At 36.1% G+C, this 25,963-nt stretch overlaps 1 protein-coding gene across 5 annotated transcripts in view; it reads left to right on the top strand.

Moving 5' to 3' along the window:
• Window positions 1-12,497, top strand: part of LOC149800067 (beta-arrestin-2-like) — a 247,941-nt gene extending 235,444 nt beyond the window's left edge. For all 5 annotated transcript variants that reach the window (XM_089959623.1, XM_089959622.1, XM_089959621.1 and 2 more), the window contains one exon: window positions 1,091-12,497. In XM_089959623.1, the coding sequence (XP_089815749.1) occupies window positions 1,091-1,187 (97 nt within the window). In that variant the 3' untranslated portion in view covers window positions 1,188-12,497. The remainder of the gene's footprint in view (window positions 1-1,090) is intronic.
• Window positions 12,498-25,963: the final 13,466 nt, after the last annotated feature.

Here is a 25,963-nt window from a genome sequence, read left to right as displayed (position 1 = left end):
TCAATACATACAATATATACTCGCTTTATAAGACCAGCCCAACTGCAAACTGCACAGACATAGATCTGCTAGTTCATAATGCACCATCATATCTGGGTCTGTGCAGCTTGTTAGGAGTAATCAGTAGAACAAACAACATAGACCCAGATCTGTAGGCACATTATGCTGCAGCAAATAGGATCTTTGTTGTTTGCATTTGGTACTATGTGATGTTCGTGCATTTATATAAAAGCTATTTATATAAAAGCTTCTTTGACTCTAATGAATTTTTAATTTTTAAGTCCTTTTTTTCCTTTTACCTAAAGGATGAAAAGTGATTATGAATATTTTCACAGAGGCCATGGATGCTTAAATTATCAGAGCATTTGACCCATATTTCAAGGGTGATGAGTTCAGTACCAGCCAGGGATGGCTACCTCTGTGTATCCATGGCAATGTTTAGCTCATGTTTCCTCAGCATGATACAAAACAAACTAAATATTGTCACAGATGTCAACTGCAAACTTTTGTTTATACCATTATAACAAAATCCTTATTTCAATAAAGTGTTGCTCATTATTGTTACTTTCCCTTTGCTATAATAACAATTCAAAATTAACAATCGTAAGCTTATTTCGGACCGTTGTTTAATAAGGGTTTTTCTGTAGTAAAATGGAGCTATTACTATGAATTGTTTAAGTACATGTGGCTGGGTAATAATAAGCCAAAAATTGTTTTACGCTTAACATTTTCATCACTGTATATGGAAATATTGATTCCAGTGAATTTTCAATACAGGTTGATATATTGAATCATAAAATGAAAAAATTATCTTACATTTATTCAAACTTTAACTCAATAACTCACATTTTTTATCACTTTGCTCTATAATCTACACATCTACAATCATGTTAGCACTGAATAACCGGCGTGTAAAGTACCAGACCTAAACATTATTTCTAATTATTGTCATTGTTTCCTTTTAAGTCAGGATACGATTTTCAAAACAAGCAATTAGAATGTAATCATTTTATGATCCTTTCGTTTTTCTCTCAACTGTTTTGCAAAATATTGTAATGATTTATTCATTTTAATTTTTCTTTCTTTCCAGTGATGATGTAATCTACAGTAAGGATGATGATTTCATTTTTGAAGACTTTGCTCGTTTGCGTCTCAAAGGACATGAGGGAGATGACACAGAAGCATAAATTTGTGTTATAACATATTTATTTTCATCGCTATGTAAACCCAGAAATAGATTATCATGATATAACTGTAAGGTGAACAATAGCTGACAGCAGTGTCAATTACATCAGAGTTTGTCCATGTAAATGTTATCATAGCATAGTTGTTATGGTTACAGTTAAATATTAAAATAATATACTAGTCAAGTGATTTATATAGCACAGCATTACTGATATGTAATAGTCACATGACAGTATAAATACTATATGGTTATTTTTAAGTTTACCTTTGTTGACAATATAATATGTATATTTAGAAGAAAAAAATCATGTTCATTCACAATTTTAGAATGGGTTCAAAGTTCAGCTCAGGTGGTTGGATCACCTTTTTTTAAGAAAAAGAGGTTCTGGGTTTGTGTCTTTTATCCAACTATTTAGTTTGTTCGTGTGTAATTACTTTTGATACTGTTACCAAATTACATTACCTTATCTAACCTTTGACACAATTACAACTTAAATTAACTAACATCTAACTTTTCTATGTGACCTCATTATATTTAACTATTTTCTGTGTGGCACATGTAAGAAATTACCCATGTTAGTTTTAAATAATTCCCAGGCATGTATGTGGGGAAAAGGTCTCCCTATTTAAACAAGTTGCACTCCATTGGCTGACCAGATAATCTTGTTTATGAGTCAGATTCAACTGGGACTAGCCCATAGTATGTAGAACTTGATCTGCCAGTGCATTATGTGATAGCAGACCAGAGTCCTTATGTTTTCAGTTTAACCTGACTCAAAGGCAACTGTACATGGTATTCCTTTAATGGTTTCTCCATTACAGCAGAGTTCATTTGTTGTAGCTTACAGGAATGAATCAATTAAGAAAAATATAAACATTGACACTTTCTTATGATTATTTATGCATATTCAGAATGAAAAGGCCATGTAAATTAATGGATCATTAGTATTGACTTTAGAATCTTTTATAGATCCCATTTTAATATCATATTTTCAAGCAGTTATCAGTTAAACATAGGTTAGAGAAATTGACCTTTCTGATGTTTGCTCTAAGCTACACCCACACTCATTTGTGTAGGAGTATCCTAAATGTATTGAAAATGATGAAATGTTACAGATTCGTCACTTAAAGGAAAAAAAATGCTATTTCCAATTTGAGCAAATTCAAAGCAGCAAATTCTGAGCTACTTCACTTAAAAATTTGTTTGCAGTTTCTATGTACATCTTTCTCTCTCTCTCTCTCTTTCTCTCTCTCATATACTGTTCCTGTATAAGTTCATTTTTTTTCTTCTGATAACTTCCCAAAATGACCCTTTCTAGAACCAAGACTGGCATTTTTCAGTTAACTATAGCATGACAAGATTTCAATTCATGCATCACCATATGTGCCGATACCTACAGACTGCCAACCAATATTATCACTGGCAAAGGTGTGGACATCAGATGATTTACAGGCACCCTGGAAGCTTCTCAGATTTCACGTTTAATGTCCATCACCTATTTAATTGCCACTTTATATCATATACAAATTAATATCTTATATAGAATTTTTTTCACGAATTAAATTTTTTATATGCATGAAAGTATTAAAAACAAATTCACATAAAATATTTTGAACTTGTTTAGCTCTGCTGGTCATAGACCAGAAAAGCATATGGGACGGTCTGTTGTCTGTCCATTAGCACAAATCTGACTACTCCTAATAAACTGCAAAGACCCTGATCTGCACTATTCCTTCTGAACTACTTGGAGGATGATTGCCATGAAACCTTACACACAGATTCACCACATGGTCTAGTTTGTCCTAAATGAAAATGGTGCTACTCGAGCATCCAATATGGCTGCCATGGTAGCCATCTTGAAAATCGTTATCGATACTCCTACTACAGTGATGACCATATCAACATGGAATTTTATTTAAAGACATCCAGTCACGTTTGGTTATCCTAAGTGAAAATGATGCCAGTCTGACATTCATTATGGCTACCACAGTTGCCATCTTGGAAATCTTTTTGCTACTCCTCCTTCATGGATGGTCATATCAGTATGGGGTTTTACTAAAATACTTCTTCTGGTGGGTCCTAAATGAAAACTCTAACACTTTATATTGGCAGTCTTGTTGTCACTACTCCTCCTTCATGGATGGTCATATCAGTATGGGGTTTTACTAAAATACTTCTTCTGGTGGGTCCTAAATGAAAACTCTAACACTTTATATTGGCAGTCTTGTTGTCACTACTTCTCCTTCATGGATGGTCATATCAGTATAGGGTTTTACTAAAATACTTCTTCTGGTGGGTCCTAAATGAAAACTCAAACACTTTATATTGGCAGTCTTGTTGTCACTACTTCTCCTTCATGGATGGTCATATCAGTATGGGGTTTTACTAAAATACTTCTGATGTCTAGTGGGTCCTAAGTGAAAACTCATAGTGGCCTTCTTGAAGATCGTTTTATTGCTACTTATTCTACATCAATATCATATCAACATGGGATTTCTTGTGATGTCTAGTTGGTCCTAAATAAAAATAATGTGGCTCTAACATCCAGTATAGAAACCACAGCTGCTGTCTTTAAATATTTGTATTGCTACTCCTGAATGGATGATCATATACATGGGGTTTTCAATTAAAGACTTCTTAGGAGATCTGGTGCTGATATGAGATTCAATTTGATCACCATGGCAGCCATCTTGAAAGATGTCTTATGGCTACTCATCTGACATGGATGATCATATCAACTTTGCATTTTAGTTAAGATTTTTTATACCTGGTTGGTCCTAAGTGAAAATGGTGCTGATCTGATATTCAATGTGGCTACCATGGCAGCCATCTTAAAGATCTTTTTCTCTATATCAGCATGAGGTTTTCACTAAAAGTATTTTTTTGATGACTGGTCAGTCTTAAATGTAAATGGTGCTGACTTGAGTCCATTGTGGCCACCACAGCAACCATCGTGAAAATTTTGATATTGCTACTCCTTAATGGAAAGTCATATGTTGAAATTATTGTTATCACTATTCCTCCTACATGGATGGTCATATGAAATATTATTTTCACTAGAAGACTTCTTATGATGACTGGTTGTTCCTAAGTGAAATTGGTGCTATTCGTGCATCCATTATGGCTGCCACAATAAATGTCTTCAAGATTTTGTTGACACTACTCCCAGCAGAGGAGATGATCATTATGGATTGGGATTTTCACCTAAACACTTCTGATGATGTTATCTTTGTCATTTGTCACAGTGCTAAAGGGTCATCCAGTATGTGTACCACAGCAGTTAATTTGAAAACCTTTTTATTGCAGAAGAATAACAGAGATAGTCTCAAAACTAAACAGATAAGAGCAGGAAATGGTCTATTCTTGAATTCCGGGACATTCATTTTGGTCAGTAGAGCATATGTCTCATCAAGGGAGTCTTGTTTATGACGTGCTAAGCTAATGAGTGGGATGTGATTATTTCTGCTTAGGCAATATGTTAGTTGAGTGCTAACAAATTTGATAACCAGCTTTAGTCTGAATAAACATCCCCATTTGTATGTACCCCACTACTGATTTAAAAAACAAAGTATAAATGAGATAAAAATGTGCAGAATTTAGTCAGTTCATTCGTTGATTTTTAACTTCAAACCTGATTGTCACCAAGGGGGCTCTAACACCACTATCTTCCGTCTGATTCCAGTAGTTACAATATCGAATCTAGCAAAGAAAAAAGAATGACAACTACAAATGTACCTTTCATGTCGATTTAAAAAGAGATGTATTTTCTGTGTACATGTGTGCAAAGGGATCTAACTCTCAACGTTGTGGTAGTTTAGAGAATTATCCGGCATTGCTGAATAGGATGAACTATGTCACTCTGTTGTCTGAGGAAATTGACTCACCCATAGTGTATGCAATATGGCACCATGTTAGTATGGAAACATTATGCATGAAATGTGCAGACAGTGACAGTTTCCGAGTCACCCTGGTCACAGTCAGGTTAGAAATTATAAACATTGAATGAAATGACTTAGGTTTGTCCTTTTTTTTTTCACATTAAAGATTTTCGTTACAGAAATCGGTAGGGTGGTACAAACAAATGGGGATTTATGCAAAAACTGTAGGTGTCAACATTTGCATTATCAGGAGGCCAGTTAAAGCTTGATTAACCAACTTAGGCCAGTAAAAAGAATTTCTATAAATGAATATAATTTCAAGTTTTTATATCTTCATCATTTTTCATCAAGTTTTCCGAAAAGTTTTGCTGTATGTCTTGCTTTGATAAATATAATTATTTTTCAGTTGTAAAGCGTCATTTTTAAAGAATTAGATATGTAAATAAGATGGCAGAGAATTCTCCATTTTTTCTGCGGGTTTAATTGACTGTTGGTTATGAAAGTGATAAACTCCTGCATCATTGAAAGATGAGAAAATTTCATTCCCAGCATCAGACTTCTGTGTTAGACACACAGCAGATCCTGGGATATTTACCTAGTGTATGATGCTAAATTATGATCCTGAAAATGGCATTTTCATGTCCAAGATAAAGGAGTATTTTCTTTCATTTCCTGAAAGACAAATGAGATTCAAAGTCAAAATGACTGCACAGTAACTTTCAGACAACAGAAAACCAATTGAAAATTTGTTTGTATGATGAGCATAAAATGTTAAATTTAAATGGAAATGTTCAGAGTGAACTTTAAATGATGTTAAAACACATTGTAGTGTTTAGAGGACAGTTGTTGAGATGGCTTAGTTAATGTCAATACACAGTATAAGAACTGTGTACTGCAGATAACTTGCACAATGATACCAGTGTGAATAAATGAAACAAGTCCACTATTACTTATAAGATAAATCAAGATGGACAAAAATTGATGGTATAATCCTTGATTACACTTCGATCTAGAATTGATTTACCTATCATAAATAAAATGAATATTATGTTTGTAAAAAAATAAGTTTTACTGTTTTTTAATTTTTTAAAATTAAAATCTGTCTTCGTAAGCTGTACACATAAGCTAGATTGGTCAGTGCAAAACGTCCTGCGTTCAGGACACTTAAGTTTAGCCTCTGCTCAATGTAGATGTGTTGCAATTAATGTTTATCATGATTATTTTGAAAGAATGCTCAAATGATGATGGGAGGTTTTGCTACTTTGTGTACTATGTCCTTGCAGTTGAAAGGTCAGGGTCGGCATAGAGGTCACATATGAGGTCGGGTAAAGAATTTCCACATTGCATTCCACTGGAAAATTTTCTATCATTATTATTAAGGAATGTGAAAAAGGAATGATCAGGATTCTTGACAAGTTGGGTAAAATTGTATTTCCAGATCCAGTTTCATTTAACATGCATGTAGGTCAAGGATGGAAAAGGAAGATGTAATTTTCCTTTAAGCATTTAAGAAGAATTAATTAATCTTGATCACATTCTCCACCCCCACCCCCCTTCCACACATTTTGCAGGGAAGTGTGATTTGTTCGGGTCATCCTTTGATATCAGGTTAATCATGTTTCTGCTTCACCAAAGTTGCCCAATTGCCTATTTATTTCTTTCATGTATGTATATAAATATATATATGTATATGTATTGTGGTGTAGTTTCAAGTGAAGGAAGTATATGTTTGTAGACATTTAAATTAGTTGTTCCTTTCGGGTCTTATTCAGAATGGAAGGAAGTTTATGTACTAGCCTCATCATAAAAAAGAAGAAAAATATACAAATCTCTCATCTATTAATTGTATTCTTACATTTTGCTTGCTTAACTAACAAATGTGTTAACTCATATAAAATAAGATTCCTTTTCTAATTATGTACTATTTTCAAATTGCTTATCAAGAATAAGGAAATGGAAATTGTACTAAATAGGAGTTATATTTTTTCATGACCCCTAAAAACTTGTATCTTCAGTGATTCAACAGATAGCATTCAAATGACAAAGTGAGTTGAAAAAAAAGAAAAATCAAAAGATGGAAATATAGAAGAAAAAAGGAAAACATTTTTTGGGAATCGTTGACTTTATGATAAGATATCATGATGTTGATATGTTTTGATTTTATAATAACATATGCATTGTTCAATGTTAAAGTTTTAGTAATATGTCATGATGAATAATTATTATGTTAATTGAATGTCATGTGATCACTGGCTGGACAGGGTGTTCTTCCACAAGCATAGATCTTGAACTTTATAAATAGCAGCATGGGGTGTACATTAATTTTGAACAACACTTTTAATAGGAAAAAATACATGAATATTGTGGAAATAGGATTTCTAAACAATGATTGACAATGGTTCCACTGTTGTAATTTAATTGGGAAAACTGTTCTAGTCAAAGTTATTTGAATACAATAAAATTCATTGCTGAGACCATGAAGTAATTGGGAAAAATGTCCCACTTCATGGTATTGAACCCTGTGTTCCTGGATTTCCATTTTTTCTTTCTTCAGGTAGATCTTTGCACATTTGTTTGGTATTAGTGGAAATTTATAGGAACAGAACAATGAAACAAATTCATAAATTAAACAGAAATGAGGCAAAACATGTGCTTAGTGCACTGGGATTAAACACGACACATAGATTTGCAGAATGGCAACAGAATAGCAAACAAATTACACAGGTTCCAGTACTGAGCATGTTTTCCAGAAAAATAGCAGCCCTTAAGTGTTGTTTTTATTGTCACATCTTTGTAAGCGATGAAAAATCTTGGACAGTAGCACATGTAAATATTATTTTGTAAGATCAGAGTTATCAGCATTGACAATAACAAAATAGTTTTACTTGACCTTTGCGCAGACATTGTGTGAGGTCATAGAATCATATTTCATTTGTTTAGAATTTCAGATTCACAGGTAACAAAATGCCATAAAATGGAGATTTTATAGTTGGAAGGTTATCTTGTATACTATCTTACAAGTTGGGTCCAACTGCAAACAGTAAAGACCCTGATCTGCAATTGCAGTATATGCCAGCAGATCAGGGTCTATGTTTGTTTTTCTGACTACTCCTAATAAACTGCATAGGCCCTGATCTTCTGATGCATTGCGAGGTGGTAGATTTGGGACCATTTTGTTTGCACAGAAACCAGGTTTATAAGCAGGTATATGTGGTACTGAGAAATTGCACACACTACATGCAATATTGTTTCTGTATTTATATTTTGACCTGTATGTATGCTTCTAGCTTCTTGCCAATGAAATGATGTCATTGTAAATTATGATGTATAATTATCCTGCACTAAATTCTCATGTCTTGTGTAATTACTGTTACATTATTATTTTTATTCTAAATGCTGTAATTTTTGACAAATCTATCGCTTTTTGAGGTCATATTTAACACTAGTATTGTATAGTTATTGAAAAACCACTTGCTTTTTAAGGTTATACTTAACAGTAGTGATTCAAGATACTGTACCATGTTTAATTTCCACAATTCGTCCTTTTAAGTAATCTAAATCAGAAAAAATGGAGTGGAATTACATACTAGTTACTTGCTTTTGTATTCTATCTTATTCAAGGTCAGGGTCACTTATTTTATTCCTGCAAAAGACCCAGCTATTCATCATCTATCAGAAAAACTTTAATCAACTCAAACACATGAACGAGATTCAGAAAGGTCTGGCTAAAGAAAAGCTTAAATAAACGGTGGTATGTGAAGAAAATTTGCAAATGATATTAAAGTAGATTCTAGGAAGAGGCAGTTTAGTTAAAGCTAAAAGAAATATTGTATTATTTTTACAAAAATGGTTCGAAGCCATACTGTATTGAAAATTGGTTTTAATGCCCCATCTCAAGTAGTTGAAGAATATTATTGTGAGATTTCATAAGACAAAATGTATGGTCATGTCAGATAACTCTGATATTCCACAAAATAAAAAAGAAATTCTGTTAAATTTCAAGACAAATTTGTGTGAATGTCCAAGTAGCAGATGTCAATGGTGTCTTAAAATCTACAATTTGATGACCAAAACGGAATATGTACCTTGTTAATTTAATTTCTACCAGTCCAGTCAACATGCTGAGGAAATGTAAGTGTTCAATTTCTTTGGACGAGTGAAAATAAAAGCAGAATTCCTCCAGTGAATAATTTAGTTATCTCCCTTGATATTTGGCAGTGCTGTGTAATAGATTGTCAGTGGAGAATCATTTATCTCCCTTGGTATTTGGTAAAATCTACTTTGCAGATTGCCTTTGGGGAGAATATTTTGTACAGTCTTTTTTTTAAAGTGTAAAGAGGTTTTTTTTCCAGGATGCAATTTATTTTACTACCTTTTGTGTTTTGGGAAATGTACATAATGGGATCTGATATGTCAATTGGACGTATATGTATGTTAATACACATATTTTAAACTTCCAAAGAAATTAAAGTTTGGATATTCTGTATCCAATTTATAACTGATTTTGCTCTGATGACATTATTTTTTTAAAGTACATGCATGGTCTACTCTGTGTTACAGAATTAATGCTGATTTCTCAAAAATGGGACTGAAATATCAACATTTGTAAGCCCTGCCATTATTAATGGGCAATTCATTAAATCCCTTGTATATTAGAACATTATCTGAATTTTGTCAAGAAAAGTGAGAGAATGACACTCCTGAATTTTCCGTTTTTAGAATAGACCGAGCTATAACGTTTTCATTTACAATATATAGATGATGATTGTCATTTTGAAGATAACGATATGTTTGCATAATTTTTTTAACTTATTAACAATGAAATTGAAATGTGTTTCATACATTTTTTTTCAATGACATAGTACTTTACTGCGTGCCTTTTTGACACTGTCCTCCTGCAGCTGAAGTCCAGTATGTTTGTATGTAATGGGTTAAGCACATGCTGGCAACATGATTCCAATTAAAAGTTCTTAACTATAAATTTAATGAATTTTAAAAAAATAATAATTTTAAGATGTTAAAGCCTTCCAAATAAATATCAATAAAAATTCTACACAATAAAAGGTAAAGATTTTAAATTCAGTAAAAGTTACATTTTTTTATCCTTAAAATATAGAAAAGTTACTGTGTGGCTGAGTGGTCTAAGGTGCTTGCCTTTACAGGTCACTCACACATCTCCCCTGTTCTGTACAAGTTGGAGTTACAGCTTGAACAATGTGGGTATGAAAAATGGCATTATACCCCATAAAACAAGTCAGACATAAAATGCAGTAACTAATGTCTGACATCTGGTAAATTCTATAGTGTCTAAAATATGGATGATACATACATTTTTAATATATATAAGTGCGGGTCTTATGCATTTATTGTCTTTAAACTGATCTTTGCCACAGTTACCTGTAAAGTTAATTGATTATGATTTCAGCAGTGTAGAAACATGACAGGTGGCAAAGTAAAGAAACGAATGATGTGAAAAATTAATATAGTAGAGAGCAAAACCTGATCACTTGAAAATAGCACAACAAAATGATAGTGAAATTTATCGTTGGATTAGTTTCACAACAGATTGATAGAACTAATCACTTGATTAATATCATAACAGAATGATAGTAAAACTAATAATTTTGGTTAGTTTCACAACAGATTGATGGATCTAATCACTTGATTAATGTCACAACAGAACGAACATGAAACAAATCATTTGATTACTTAGAACTGTCATTACATAAAGACATTTTTATGTACCAACTCATTTACAAGACAAGTTCAACATCAGCCTGCACAAACCCAGCTCTTACATTGCATAATGTGGCAGGAGATCTAAATTGATGCAGCTGTTAAGGAGTTATCTGCAAAGCAAACAACATAGACCCTGATCTGTCGGCACATTATGCAATGGCAGATCAGGGTCATTGTTTGTACATATACTTGTCTTGTATGTGAGTATATACAGTAGGTATGGGACATATGTTTTCTTTTTTTTTTGTTTTATCTGTTTATTTTAGCTACAAAAGTACTGAAGAGTCCATGCATATTTTTGGTATAAGCTTATTTTTTATTCACTTGCTATCCAGATTTTAATGTATTTGACAGATTCAGAAGTTTCCATTTGAGCAAAATTCGGATATTCATTATATCAATTAGGACTTTACTGTACATTGTTGTGCCATGTTCATTTTAAGAGTTCAATGCTGTTACTCTAATGACAGATGAAGCACCTGTTAAAAAACATATTTGATTATAGCAATAAGTAAAAAAAATTATAATGGTGCAAGGAAATATTCCCCCAAGCTTATTATAAATTTGTTGTATAACTGATACGCAAACATTTTTTTTATCCCTGTATGCAAATTGGATACATATTTTTGGGTTAAAGTTTCCTGAATGCAAATTTTTAATTATGATAACAAATATTTGGTAGAAATGCTTGTTTAGGTACTGTCTTAAAATGGGAGGCTTTTACTGGGGCATCTGCTCATGTGGACGAGTTTAGTGTTGTACGTTCCTCTCCAAAGTTCACTTGTTTTTTTTTTGCTCAGACATTATAGTACAAACAAGGATGTAACCACCTCAGTTAGAGTAGAAAATGTTTTCTTGTCCACTTTTACAAGGTCTGCCTCAGTTTATTCATAAAGGGCTAGCTTTCCAAGGTCTACCTCAGTTTATTCATAAAAGGGCCACTTTTCCAAGGTCTGCCTCAGTTTTTTGTAAAAGTTTGGGTTTACAAGTTTTGTTTGGTAGAAATGACCTCTTAGTAACAGTTCTTAGCTGCCTATTTTTAATAGAAAGTGTACAAAATAAACAATTTTTTAAATAAATAAGACAGTTGCATAATAGAGGGACCTCATAGTGTATAGAGAATTAAGTAAATTTTAGGGGGGTCAAATGTAATTGTAATTAACAGCCCTAATTAAATATACATTTCAGTGATATAGGTGAAAGTATTGAAAAATTGATGAATTGTAATTACCAAAAAATTTAGAACAAAGAGCATACACTGTCTGTATACTTGTTTATAGATGGATTACAACTACAAACATCACAATCCCAGATCAGTGATTGCATAATGTGATAATAATCTGGGTACATCCGTTTGTTCAGAGTAGTCAGTAGAACAGACAACGTAGATCCGTTGGCACGCTTTGCAATGACAGATTACAGTTTATGTTTGTACTCGGGCTTTATTTGAGTAAAGACCCTGTTTGAACTAATTGTAGGTTATTTTTGCTTATTATTATGTTGTAAAATCTAGATGTAAAATACTGCATTAATGTACCAACATATATTACCTTTGTTGTTAAATGGTGCTGATGCTTATTTGTAAACCTCAGTGTGACTATCTTCACTTGGTAAATTAAGATAAATATTGTAGTTTATTGTTTATGTTATGCAATGTCTTGTCCAAATATTTATAAATAAATGTATAAAACACAGCATGGGTGAAGCTTTGTTTTTGACTAGCACGCAGATAAGCGAGAACATGGTGGTCACTTTTCCTATGATGACGGCATCAGCAATGGTTTTTAAAACTCAATAATAATTATGATAATTATATTGAAGTAACGGGAACAAGTCTAAAAAAAGTATAAATTAGAGCACATATAAGTTTGAGGGCCATAACTGGTTCATAATGAAGAGTACAATTTTACTAAAATTATTCTTTTGAGAGCTTATCCTATTTGTAATTCAAAAATATAAGGGACAATGTACTTGTGATGTAACATCAGTCCTTTTACAGATCTGACTTTGAAAATTGTGTTGCTGTAATTAGCACTCGATTCTTTAGGTGCGGAATTGATAGCACGCGCTTCGAACAAGTAGATAATAATAATGGCAGGCACGGATGAGTTTGAAACTTGAACCTACACGGACAACATTTAATGTTAATGAGAAACTCTAAGCATATGCTAAGGTTTTAAACTTCTGAGCATGGGTTCAAAATTTTGTTCTCGAGACGTTTGGCGACTATACTATTGGTCTGCAGGCGTACTCATTACAATCTGAGCAAAAAACCCAGCCTGAGCTCAGAGTTTGAAAATTTGCTAAGAATTCTTTTCAGCATAAAATTGGGGAAAAAACAGACTTTAATTATTATCGTTGGTTTCTCTACTAGGCAGTTAAATTTTAATGACGCAGATTCAATGCAAGGGAAACATTTATACGGTCTTGGGCTATGTTATGCTGAATTTATGGTGAAATTTCAAATAAAGATTCAATTCTAGGATTGTATTATTGTGATTCAACAAAAGACTGTTGGTACATCACCATGATACGGGCCACCACGGGCACATCAACGCCTTCAGCGTTGGATTTTATTTGGATTTCCACTAAAGTTTATTCAGAACTTAAATCAATTAGGACATGTGTCTGTAATTCCAGGAGTATTTGGGATTTAACTCACAATACCGTAAGCCTTTCTTTAGCCACTTTTTCACTTTGCATTCTAGGCAAATAAATTATTTGTTGAATTTTACAAAGCTTGTTTATTCTCACTCTTTTCTATTGTTTTAAGACAATCGAGAAGTGATACTTTACTTAAGCTGGAAAAAGCTGGAGTCCAACTATGGATGAGCGCACTGATTAGAGCCAATTATAAACCTTTGAAAGCAAGCATAATTGCGAGTGGTTAAATTGGTTGGCCAGACGACTATGGCAGTGGCTTTGTCAGATAGAAACCTTTTGGTTCTTGGACCTGAGTTGTAACATTGTCAAGGAAAATCCACTAGAACATGCATGGTAATTAAAGCGCTCATGATTAATGTAACTCAAAACAGTGCAAAAAAGAGATATGGACAAACGAATGGACCAAACTACACGTATTTTGTTTCGAGTTGGCGGAAGAAGAAAAAAAACTAGTTTGATACGGCGTAGGAATATGTAGAGGCCGTGAGGTACGCTCCTACGCCGTATCAAACGAGTTCTTTCTCCAGAGTCGGAACAAAACACGTGATTTTTTATTTATTACATATCCCCATTTATTCGGACATTCTTTTACATTTTTAATGGATTTTTTTAAAAAATTAATTAGAAATTTGGAGTTTTATGAAAGATATTATACAGCCCTTCTGCAAAATCTCCATGTATACAACTGAGGCTAGACCTAGATATTGTAACAAATTTGGAGTATGCTCATTTGGTTATAGCGCTTCGTTTTAAGAAATTCTTAGATTTTGTGATTACTTGTTTGGTTATGGGAACTCGGTCAAGTGGAAATATTCCTCAGTCCGCAATAATTAGCCAATTACTAGATGCAAACGTCACCGAGTGAAGTGTTAGTGAGTTTCTATGAGGCCATGGTTTATTTTTTGGTGGATTCGGGTCACAGCCGCATGAGTGTCCCTGGAGTTCAATATTTCCCATTAAAATCTAATAGTGTACATTGGTTGTGTGACAGTTGCAGTATTTATGGTTGGAGACGTAAATTACACAATGGAATAAACGTGAAAGGATTGTTCCGTCGTCGGCAGGTACCATTTATGTTGCCATGGTGGCAAATGTGATGCAATTTTACGGGCGAAATGTGGCTGAAAACCATGATTTGACTGGCCTAAGATGGCGTATTAAAAATAGTTCCTTATATTAGTTGGTAGAGTAGTATAGTTTTACGGCGTGACACGCTGACGGTACGTTAAGAAAAGTTAATGAAGAGAAACCATGCAGATGTGCGATTGTATAGGAATAATACTTGATTTTACAGTTCAATAGTATCCCTGTAGTTTTGCAGACTTTTACGGATGTCGAATGCATTGTGGGGTAAAATGCCCCGGAGGGGACGTGTTGCCCCACCATAAGGGCAAAATGCCCTTTTATAAAGTTTTACCATTTTTTATTTTTTTTCGTAAATGGTTTCTTCATTGTAAACAAACATTATTCCATTACGTTAGACGTAACGCATACTTTAAATAAATTGTCCAATAGAGAACACAATCATGTAAATCATGCCATAAGTTACATAAAGTTGTTAAATGGGGCGTTTTGCCCCCCTCTACCCTACATGTTCGTTTACATTTTAAATTCTTGCGATTGTTCAAGTAGAAAATAACGAGTGAACATAATACTGTTTAGAATTTTGTTGTTAAAATACATCCTGTGAATATTAGCAATCTAGCCCGCATATTAGTTCGAGACCAAATCTTCGATTTCGTAAAAATATATCCATAAATTATCACTTAAGTTCAATACATAAATAATTTATTGTATTAAATTAAAACAGAGTTTGAATGTACTGAAAGTTAATGACTTTTCTGTATAAAATTGAATGTAATTAATTGCTATAATTGGTTTGAAAGAAGACCGTCTATTCAGTTAGTAGAGCGTACGATAAAGGGTCATTTACTGTCCAAAACCCATGCTCCATTTGAGAAGAAAAAAATCAACTTGCCTGTCCCATACATTTTCTAAAACTTACAGAGCAAGAGCAAATCCGTATCTGCAACGCTGTTAGACCGAAAGCACAACAGAACAGTATATATCGTAACAATCCAGGGGTTTTACCCAGTAGAGTCACTCGGGTTGGTGTCACCAAGTGCGGTAGCTCATGGTGTCACCCCCATGGTCCTCCTTCCGTAACAGACCATACAGAATCCTTAGTAATGTCATTTTGGTGTCACCCCCTCTGATGGTGTCCCCCGGTGTAGTCCACACCCCCCGCATCCCCCTAGCGACGCCACTGCTGTGCGTGCCAGCCATGTATTTAACTATGATTGGTTATCCGCTTATGAAATCCGACTAGACCGAGCAGCGTGTGCTCTGTAAAATTTGCAATTTTTCATTTTGGTGTCACCCCTCTGAGATGGTGTCACCCGGTGCGGTCCGCGCCCTCCGCACCCCCCTAGCGACGCCACTGTTCCTATATGGACATGTTATATATGGCAAAGATGCTAAAACTATATACTGTTGCATCATTCAAATTAGCACAGCAATGCGGATAAGACAGCAGCTTCAATAATGCTCAAGTCTAAATAGTCCCTAATTTCCATAGTTAATGAAGAAAAAGACAAAGCCCAAAAGTCGTGAATGTTCCTAGTAAATTCTTTATTACTCGCATTTAGCACAGAAAAATTGCATATTGAGGGTGGTACCACAGGATTCATGGCACCACCTGGAACATTCCTTGCACTGCAACCAGGAATCTTCTATTAAGGGATCATCACTTCCTCCATATTCAGATTCACAGTTTCCATAAATGTTGTGTTTATTATGTGTTGTGTCTGCTGACAAAGCAAGATCATGTTTAGCAACTGACTTTGGACCCGAAGCCTTTTTCACTTTTCATGATCCTCTACGCAAGTTGTCTTCATATTCTTAGATGGTTTTTCTACTTATCGTTTTGTCCTCTCTCCATGTCTTCTTCTTTTTCTTCTGCATTTCTTTCTCTTTTGAAACTTTGGTTTCATTCCGTTTGCTCCCACGTTCCTGTACAGTCCTATCACATTTGCCTTTTGTATTTGTTACGATCTTTCTTTGCTTTTCAATAAGTCTTTTTATACGGTGATGGTGGTAAGCTCATGGCTGATTCTGCCTTTTGCTTTCTTGTGGCCTGACTGTATATTCTAGGCTTTGGCGAAAGTTTAAGCGATGTGTTCATAAATGCTGAATCGTCTGCATTTTTGCATTTGTTATGAGATACCCCAAAGGTAGCACTTTCTGTTCTTCCAGCAAGAATAGCTTCGTCAAACATTTACCGATTGCCTGTCTCCTCGATGGTGATGGCAGAGTGATGTGTTTGTTGATTATCAGGTAACTGAGGATAAATTATGTTGTCTGTCTCTGGATTATCCGGCCCATCCACAGTGGCTGTAGAACTACCAGTTAGCAGAAATTCAACGGTTTTTCTTTGTTCAGTCAATGTTTCTACGTTGTCAGAAGTTATCATGACGTTACTAAGTGGCTGATCATCAAATGACCTATTTCCTTTATTTCATGCTTCTGTATCGCCTGCCCCACCTGCAATAACTATAGGAATACCAACTGATTGCGTTTCAGCTGTCTTGACCTCTTTAACAGATGTTTCTGCATCACCAGACCCATCGGGCATGTCTATGCAGCCAGTAACTGACAGGTGATGTCTTATTTGATTCAATCAGTTGTGGTGACAAAAGTTTGCTTGTTGACACGCATTAGGCCTATCTGATACTGGCTGAGGTTCATCAGTTACCACAGAAGGAGTGAAATCGTCATATGTGAACTTCTTTGGATTAAACGGCCAAAGTCCACAGGTTTTATTACCAGTGGTAGATTTTTGTAACTGGCAGATCGGTTATATGTTGCAGAAATGTTTTATCAACTTCAAATACACTTATTCGTTTTCCTGGATTGCTTGTCGTCCAGTTTCTAGACTCCAAATTGAAAGCACTTTTTAGTGCCTTGAACAAAGTGACATCAAGAGGCTGGGACCGATGTGTGCAATGGGGAGGAAAGGTTATCAACACAATTCCTTTCTCGCGCGCATAGAAAACAGCTTCCAAAGTTTTATGGCTATGGTGCCCATCAAGAAGAAGAATGTATGAAGAGACCTTCGTACATTTCATAAAACAAGTGAAATGTTCCAGCCATTGCAAGAAAATATGACTGTCTGTCCACCCACTTGGGCTACACAAGCCCAGTGCTCCGGCTAGTGCGCCATTCATTAGTGATGGAACCATTCGTTTACGTGGGTAGATAAATGCTGCCGGTGCAAAGGTATGGCCGTTTTCATGTCACATATTACAGTAACAGTTTGACCACGTTCACCGCTTGTATCTTTACCAAATGACCTAACACTTTTTGATGCAGTGATGTTTACTGGCTTATGGATAAAAATAGTGCCTGCTTCATCCATGTTCCGTATTCTGAGACCATCAGCAAGCGTTGAGTCAAGAGATTCCTTATATAATTGGTACAAATTGACTACCTGTGTCCGGTTAAAGCCCACGGCTCTGCCGACACTAGTTGCCTCTGGAGCTCTGATGGCTAGATTTGGATGCCTTTTCATAAAGCCTTTCAGCCAATCAATACCTGCCTCATTGCCTTGAAATGGATGGATGAACTGCTAAATTGTATGCCAAACGCTGTACATCAATAGTGGTAAGTCCAGATAATGCCTTTTCCATGGACTGGATGTGCTCAACTAGAAGTAACTCATAAACAGGCCTGAAAACAGTAGTCTCACTTCCCAGTTTGGACACTCTAGGTTGCGAAACCTTCAAATCTTTTTGTTTTCGCAAACTTTTAGCAGCAATTCCATAATTCCTGGCAACAGCTTTCAGTGAAGTTCCAGAATGAATTACTTCAAGAGCCGCTTTTAGAGCTAGTGTCCCATAATTTCCTCGATCAGTTTTCCTTCTGTGAGTTCGCACCATCTGCAAAAAAGTATAGAATAATTTTAGGCGTATGAACGGTTAGTTAAAAACTGTACAACATTTAAACAGTTATGGGAAAATATGCCCCCTGTAGGGGGCGTCTTGCCCCTATCGTACAGCATTGATAATTTAACAATAGGTGGAATTAACCACTGCTGAAAATCATGAAATAGTATAGATAATGCATCTCTGTACTATAATGTTTAAAAACATACGTACCCTGTTTTCTTTAGGTAGTTCCAGTCAAAAATACTACAAACAAATGGATTGAACACTTTTACAGGAAGATGCCAAAAAATAATACTCATGCATAAAAACCATGCGTGAGGCTGCATCCAACAATGGCTACCATTCACAAGGCCTGTGTAACCTGGACAAGCTTGCTGTATAAAGACCAGCCCAGTTTCTACCGCAGGGGCGTCATAATGGTTGGGGAGCGTTTTGCCCCATGGGGGCGTTTCCCCCCACCCCACCCACCCACCCTACTTCCCTCTACATGCTCCGATGATGAAAAGTCTCAACAACACTGTAGCAAGATGTAATTATTATAGAATTTGCGTCAAAATCAAAACAAGATACAGCTCGATGTGATAGTCTACCTTTATGTTGCAAATGTTTGACAGCTAAATAAATTTGATTCTTCACTAATATTAATAAACAAATGAAACGTCACTCCGCTTAAAACTTGCTTCTTAAAAATTTTATCATTCCGCATACCATAGTTTTGAAACCCTGAAGCTGAAATGGATTTTGGCAAAGTTTGGTATTCTGAATGATTACAAAAGATTTTTCTTTAACAATGCGGTAATTCTGTTTTCAAGTTCGTTCATCTGTGTGTATGTGGATACATGAAACATATTTTTTCAGCTCTACTGGTCGTAAACCAGTAGAATTTATGCGCTCTCCTGTTGTCAGTCCTCCGTCCGTCCGTCAATCCTTTATCACAAGTTTGTTATTGCTCAGCTACTTGTTAACACTTTATACACTTTCATCTCGAGGTCTAATTGGACCTAAATGAAAATATTGCGGCTCAGACATCCATCATGGCATCTTCGCTAGCCTGTAGGGTTATCGGAACCTTGGCTAATGAAGATGCCAATATGGCCTCTATCGAAGCCAGTAAGAAAATCTTGTCATCGTGGCTCCCGAATGAATGGTCATATTGACATTTAGTTTTCACTAAAAGATTGGTTGTTATGTCTCGTTGGTCCAAATGAAATTGGTGCCATATGATGTCCAATATTGCCGCCTTGGCAGCCATCCTGACAGTTTTTATCGCTACTCATCCTGAACTGTCTAGTTGGTCCCATGTGCCGCCCAGACAGCCAATATATCCACCACTGTGACCGTCTTGAAAATCGTGATATTGCTACTCAGCCTCATTGGCGGGTTATATCCACGTGGGATTTTAACTAAACGACTTCTTATCATGTCTAGTCGGTCTTAAACAAAAATTTAGCCGATTTGACATCCAATATGGCCACCACAGCAGTCATTTTGAAAATCTTTATTTGTCTTCTACTCCAGCACGGAAAGTCATATCAGCATGGGATTTTTACCTATAGACTTGGCGTACAGATGGTCTTAAAAAAAAGTTATGCCAATCTGATATACAATATGGCCATTACAACCGCCATTTTAAAATCTTATCGCTGCTCCTCCTAGATGGAAATTCATGTCCATATTGGGTTTTCATCAGAAGACTTCGTATACCTTCTAGTTGGTACTAAATAAAAGTGGGGCCGATCTAAACTTAGAATATGGCCGTCATGGCAGCCATCTTTAAAATAGTCTTGTCGGTACCCCTGAAAGTCATATCGACAAGAGTTTTCAGCATAATATTTCTTATGGTGTCTAGCTGGTCCTTAATTAAAATTATATCAATCTGACATTCACTGTGGCCGCCATGGCGGACATCTCTTAGATCTTGTTTTCGTACTCCTCCAAAATTTATGATCATATCGACATAGGGTTTCCATCTAAAGGCTTCTTATGATATCTAGCTGGTCATAAATAAAATCGGTGCCCCGAAGATGTCCAAAATTGCTGCCGCAGTGAAATCTTCTCACGAATTCTCCTGATTGGAAAGTCATCTTGGCATTGGCTTGTACCAGAACTCTATTATTGGTGCATAAATCATTTGAAAATCGCATCGCTCAAGAATACCGAAGATGTTTAAAAAAGAAAAGGTCGTATCTTGAATTCCTGGAAATCATGTTTGGAGAGTGGAGTGTCAATCCCAAAGGTGAACTCTTGTTTAAAAGATATGACATCTCCTAAACCGTTATAGGCATAAGACTTGAAATCAGAGCGAAAGGTGGAATGGGGTCCTAATTTTCTAAATGGATTTTAAAATTTAGATTCAGCCCATGAGCCTGAACTCAGTAGAAGTGAATAAACAACTTAGAGAGAACACTCGACAGCACTGAACTTGCGTTAAAAATATATTGTGCGCAGATCGTTAGTGTTATTGCCCCATTAAATGGGGAATGGGATCAGCTCTGCATTGAAAGCCATTAGATGCAGATGATACTATTGTGTCCAACGGAGAATGAAACCGCTCACACTGGAGTTTGAATATCAATAAAGCTATTTGATGAAAATTATATCACTGCGACCTACTTTTTGATCCGGTTGGCCAACATAATACATGGAATATATCGTAGGTTTTATGACTGAAGTACAATTGAAACATAAAGCATTAAAACGCGGTGAAGCCATCATCCTCCGTAATAGTTACGTATTTTCCCATCTATTTCCGGTAACCATATCCATCCTAAATCCTCTGCAAGATTACCTCGTCTTAAGACTAAGCGAGGTAAGACACCAATTGTAGTCCATCAATATTGGCCTTTCTCAATTTCTTTGTAAAAACCACTGGGCAGATTTCAACTAGATTTAGCAGCTAGTGTCATGACCTGACAAACTTTTACGTTTTACAAAGTGTGCTAATCCACCTTCAAATATGGCTGCCATTGCTATAAATAGAAACCATCTCAAAAGCTTGTTCTCAAAACCCGCTCAACAGTATTAGACCAAATTTGACAATAATGTCGACTTGCCTTCGCATACTGCCGCCGTTAGTAGTAAATGGGGTCACCCTAGCGACAATGGGAATTAGCATTACAGAGACCCCTGGGTCACTCTAGCGACAATGGAAATTTAACATGGAGAAAAATCGTGGGTCACTCTGGCGACAAGGGAAATTTAACATAGAGAAAAATCGTGGGTCACTCTGGCGACAAGGGGAATTGAACATGGAGAAAAATCGTGGGTCACTCTAGGGACAAGGGGAATTGAACATGGGGAATAGAGTCTGGGTCTGTCTAGGGACAAGGGGAATTGAATATGGGATTTTTTTTTTTAATTTTTTTAAATTTAAATTTAAATTTAAATTTACAAAAAGGGGTAGGCAATGGAAAGGCTATCTCTTTTCGAGAAATATGGCTGGCCCTGAAAAGGGCCTTTGGGTTTTCGTCTTCTTCTGCTTCTAATTTCTTCTTTTTCTCCACCAAGTTCTTATTTTATCTCCAACACTCTTTCTCTTCTTCTCTTTCTTTTTCTCCTGCTCTTCTTTCTTCTTCTTCTCTTCCTCCTCTTCTTTCTTCCTCTTCTCATTTTCTTCTTCTTTTTCAATCTTTTCGTTCCATTTGCTTATTCTTATTCTTTCCTCTTCATCCTCCTTCTCCTCCTTTATCTCTTTCATGACACCACTAATCTTGTCCTTTACCTTTTTTAAGTTATTAATTTCCATCTTTACACGATGGGGACTATAGGAATAATGGTCTTCAACCAGTCTTATTAACATCTGCTCCATCATTCCTAAGTTGTCTAAAACGTCTTGTAATGTTTGTATTTTGTCCATTTGGTTAGAAGCCATCTTCTTTTTTATTCTTTGCAGAATGGTTTGAACGACGAATACTGTGGGTTCTTATACTTAAAGCGCGTACGTGAAGGAAAACATCCCCCTAAAACGTAAAATTGATCTTACCTAGATCATGACCAAACAACGCGCGAACGTGAAGGAAAACATCCCCCTACTTTTTTCATTTCATATAACAAAACCCAAACTATACTTTCTCATTTCATATAATAAAAACCCAAACTATACTCTCCACATACGCTAAGAAACAATAAACAAAATCCATAATCTACTATCCACACAATCTTACGTGAGCGCTTACAAAACCCAAACTATACTCTTCACATACGCTAAGAACAATAAACAAATCCATAATCTACTATTCACACAATCGTACGTGAGCGGGTACAAACACAAACACAAACACACTAACACAAACACACAAACACAAACACACAAACACATACGCTAAGAAACAATAAACAAATCCATAATCTACTATCCACACAATCGTACGTGAGCGGTTACAAAACCCAAACTATACTCTCCACATACGCTAAGAACAATAAACTAATCCATAATCTACTATCCACACAATCGTACGTGAGCGCTTACAGAACCCTAACTATACTCTTCACCTACGCTAAGAAACAATAAAGAAACCCATAATCTACTATTGCCACAAACATACCTTAGCTCTTACAAGCACCAACACACAAACACATACCCTCACACTATCTTAAAAAAGAGTTAGTGTTTATAATCACACTACTCTACCTACACACATTGGCAAATCGATCGTTATTTCTTTTCTAGAGTATTGGGTAGCCCTGAAAAGGGCTGTTTTTTTTGGAACTTCATGGACACCTGGTTAATGGTGGCACCTTCCAGGCCTGGCGCCACATACACATCTTGTCCCCCAGTTACTTTTTACCTTTTTGGGGGAGAGAGCAGAGGCAGGATATGTCGCTTCAGAATCCCAATTTTCGCTCTCTGGGATTCTGAAATTTCTTCTTCTTCTCTCCTTTTCCTCCTCCTCCTCTTCTTTGTATCTTCTCTCCTCCTCTTTGTATCTTCTTTCCTCTTCTTCTTTATATCTTCTCTCCTCCTCTTCTTTGTTTCTTCTTTCCTTCTCCTCTCTTATCCTTCCCTCCTCCACAATGGCTTCCGCGGCCAGTTCATTTAATATGCGCCTGGCATATTCCAGATGCACATGAAGTTCCAACAGTTTCTCCAGTCTCGTGTTCATTTTTGGTGTTGATCAATCAACAAGGGTAGCTGGACTGCCGAACGAGTTTCAATTTATAGTGAAAGCGCGGACGTGAAGGAAAACATCCCCTAAAAACATAAAATTGATCTTACCTACATCATGACCAAAAAAACAACAACGCGCGGACCTAAAAGAAACACTCACTTTTTATGCTACCCATCACTATTTTAAAAATTTTTATAAATCACTTCAATAGACTATCCACATACGCAAAGCAATCCAATCTAACCCCAAATTTACACCTCAAACACCAAAAAAAAAGACATCATTTTAATCTACTATCCATACCAACTTACTTAACCACTTACAAACACAAACACACAAACACATACACTCTCACTATCAATAAAGAGTTAGTGTTTATTTTCACACTACTCTACCAACACACATTGGCAAATCGATTGTTATTTCTTTTCTAGAGTATTGGGTAGCCCTGAAAAGGGCTGTTTTTTTTGTTTGCTATGGCATTCTTTTTAGTTTCTAAGAATGCGATGTCCTCTGAGGATAGACTTTCTGGCGATAGGTCTGCTTCTTCGGAAAGAGAAGAAGAACTCTTTGGTGTCGATACGACAATCGACAAAGCCTCTGTCAGCTTCAGGTTGCTGCTGCTGCTCTTGTTGTTGTTGTTGCTGCTGTCTCTGAAGTCTGTACTTCTCTGTCCATTCTTCTTTTTCCCTGTTCATTTCTTCTCTGAAGAGCTCTTCTATCAGGTCTTCAGTGATTTTTAACATTCTCACATTCTCTATTTCTTCTGGCTTCGGTATCAGACTGTGTCTGACCCTATGCAAATTCACGTAGGCTTCGTTGAGTTTAGCTAGTTTGGAGCACATCTTCTTAGGAGGATGAGTCGACAATGGATGGTTAGACTGGGAACAACCCGGTTCTTAAAGTTAAAGCGCGGACGTGAAGGAAAACATCCCCCACACGGTTTTCGAGTCGCAACGTTTAGTGAGTGTCATGAGAGGGATAGTAAGAAATGAAAGAGCATCAATCCAACATTCTTATAGCTAAACAAAAGACAAAGGCATTTTTTTCAAAACACAACATTTTTTATTCAAAAATCACTTAACACTAAACAACAACTCTAACATTTTTAACAATAATCCAACAATATAACATCAAACAATTTTTTTCAAAAAACAACATTTTTTAATTCAAAAATCACTTAACACTAAACAACAAGAACTCTAACATTTTTTAACAATAATCCAACACTAAAAGTTTCTCCACTAGGTAAAGAGGGATAACAGTCTTCCATGGTTTCTAGTAATCTAGGATGACTTCTCTCAAACTGTTGATTTCTATGGTATTATCGAATTCTGCATACAGGATGACGTTCACCGTTTCATCAGGGTCTCGGTCTTTAAACTGAATTTCCACACGAATCTGGCCGGATTTTATAGGGTGGAAATGTCCCTCGTCGCTGCCTTGGTCTGGAGTGAAATCGAAAGCCCACAAAGCGTAGCCTCCTGCATAATCCTCGTACGTAATACCGTGACTGGTATTGGTTCCTAACTGTCCGGTGGCTTCGTACAGGGACAAGTACGATCTCAAGTAATTCTTCTTGGTAAAGTCAGGTTCGAAAGGTCGGGTACACAAGGTCTTGCCATCGCGACTGACTTCGATTTTGGACACGCCAAAGTGTTGAAAGTAGAAAGGATTTTTTCGGCAGCTCCGTTGAAGGCTGTATTCTCGACGATACCAACGATCAAACGTTTGGGTAACTGTCCTTGGAACAGATGATCTTCGATCATGGATCGCTGTCCCTTGGGAATGGTGAAGGTTTTCACTTCCACGCGTCGTATGGGATACTTGGCGGTCGTTCTACTCAACGTCTGACTGATGTCGTTTCCCACTTTAGGTAACACTTCCACACGGCGTACGTACAGTCTGGCTTCTAGGATTTTGGTTTTGTAACCGTCACTATCAGCCATCAAATGGAAAGCGGCACTGCTACGATTCAGTCTCAGGCGGACATCCACCCCGTTCAGCAAATACTTTTCTTGCAACCACATGTCCAAATGCAAACGATCCATCAGTTCTAAACTTGTGTCGGCTCCCGTGATTCTCTTTCTTCGTTCTAGAAATCCATCATTGTTGTCTTTCTTTTCATCAGTTTCCAATATTTCAAACTTGGTAGGTTCGTCAGCTTCCCATACCACACAGGCATTGAGATGAGTGTTCTTGGCATCTATTCCGTACGTCAAGAGATTTTCCAGGTAGGCACGATAAGGGTAAGTATCCATGCTGCTACTGACCAGTTTGTTATTCAAGTACAAGTCCACTCCACTGAACAAGGAATGCATGAAATTGTTGACGGGAGCTACTGCTTCATCGTCTATAGCACCTCCAGTCTTATCTAGAATTTTGACTTTCAGGTACAAGTAACTGCTATTCAGATCGATGTAATCTTCGGGCTGTCCTTTG

This window comes from Sinohyriopsis cumingii, chromosome 5 (genome assembly GCF_028554795.1).
Source record: "Sinohyriopsis cumingii isolate HCF-2022 chromosome 5, ASM2855479v2, whole genome shotgun sequence".
In the NCBI taxonomy this organism is placed as follows: Eukaryota; Metazoa; Mollusca; class Bivalvia; order Unionida; family Unionidae; genus Sinohyriopsis; species Sinohyriopsis cumingii.
The sequence above is the reverse complement of the archived record's forward strand: the minus strand, read 5'-3'. Positions and strand labels throughout refer to the sequence as shown.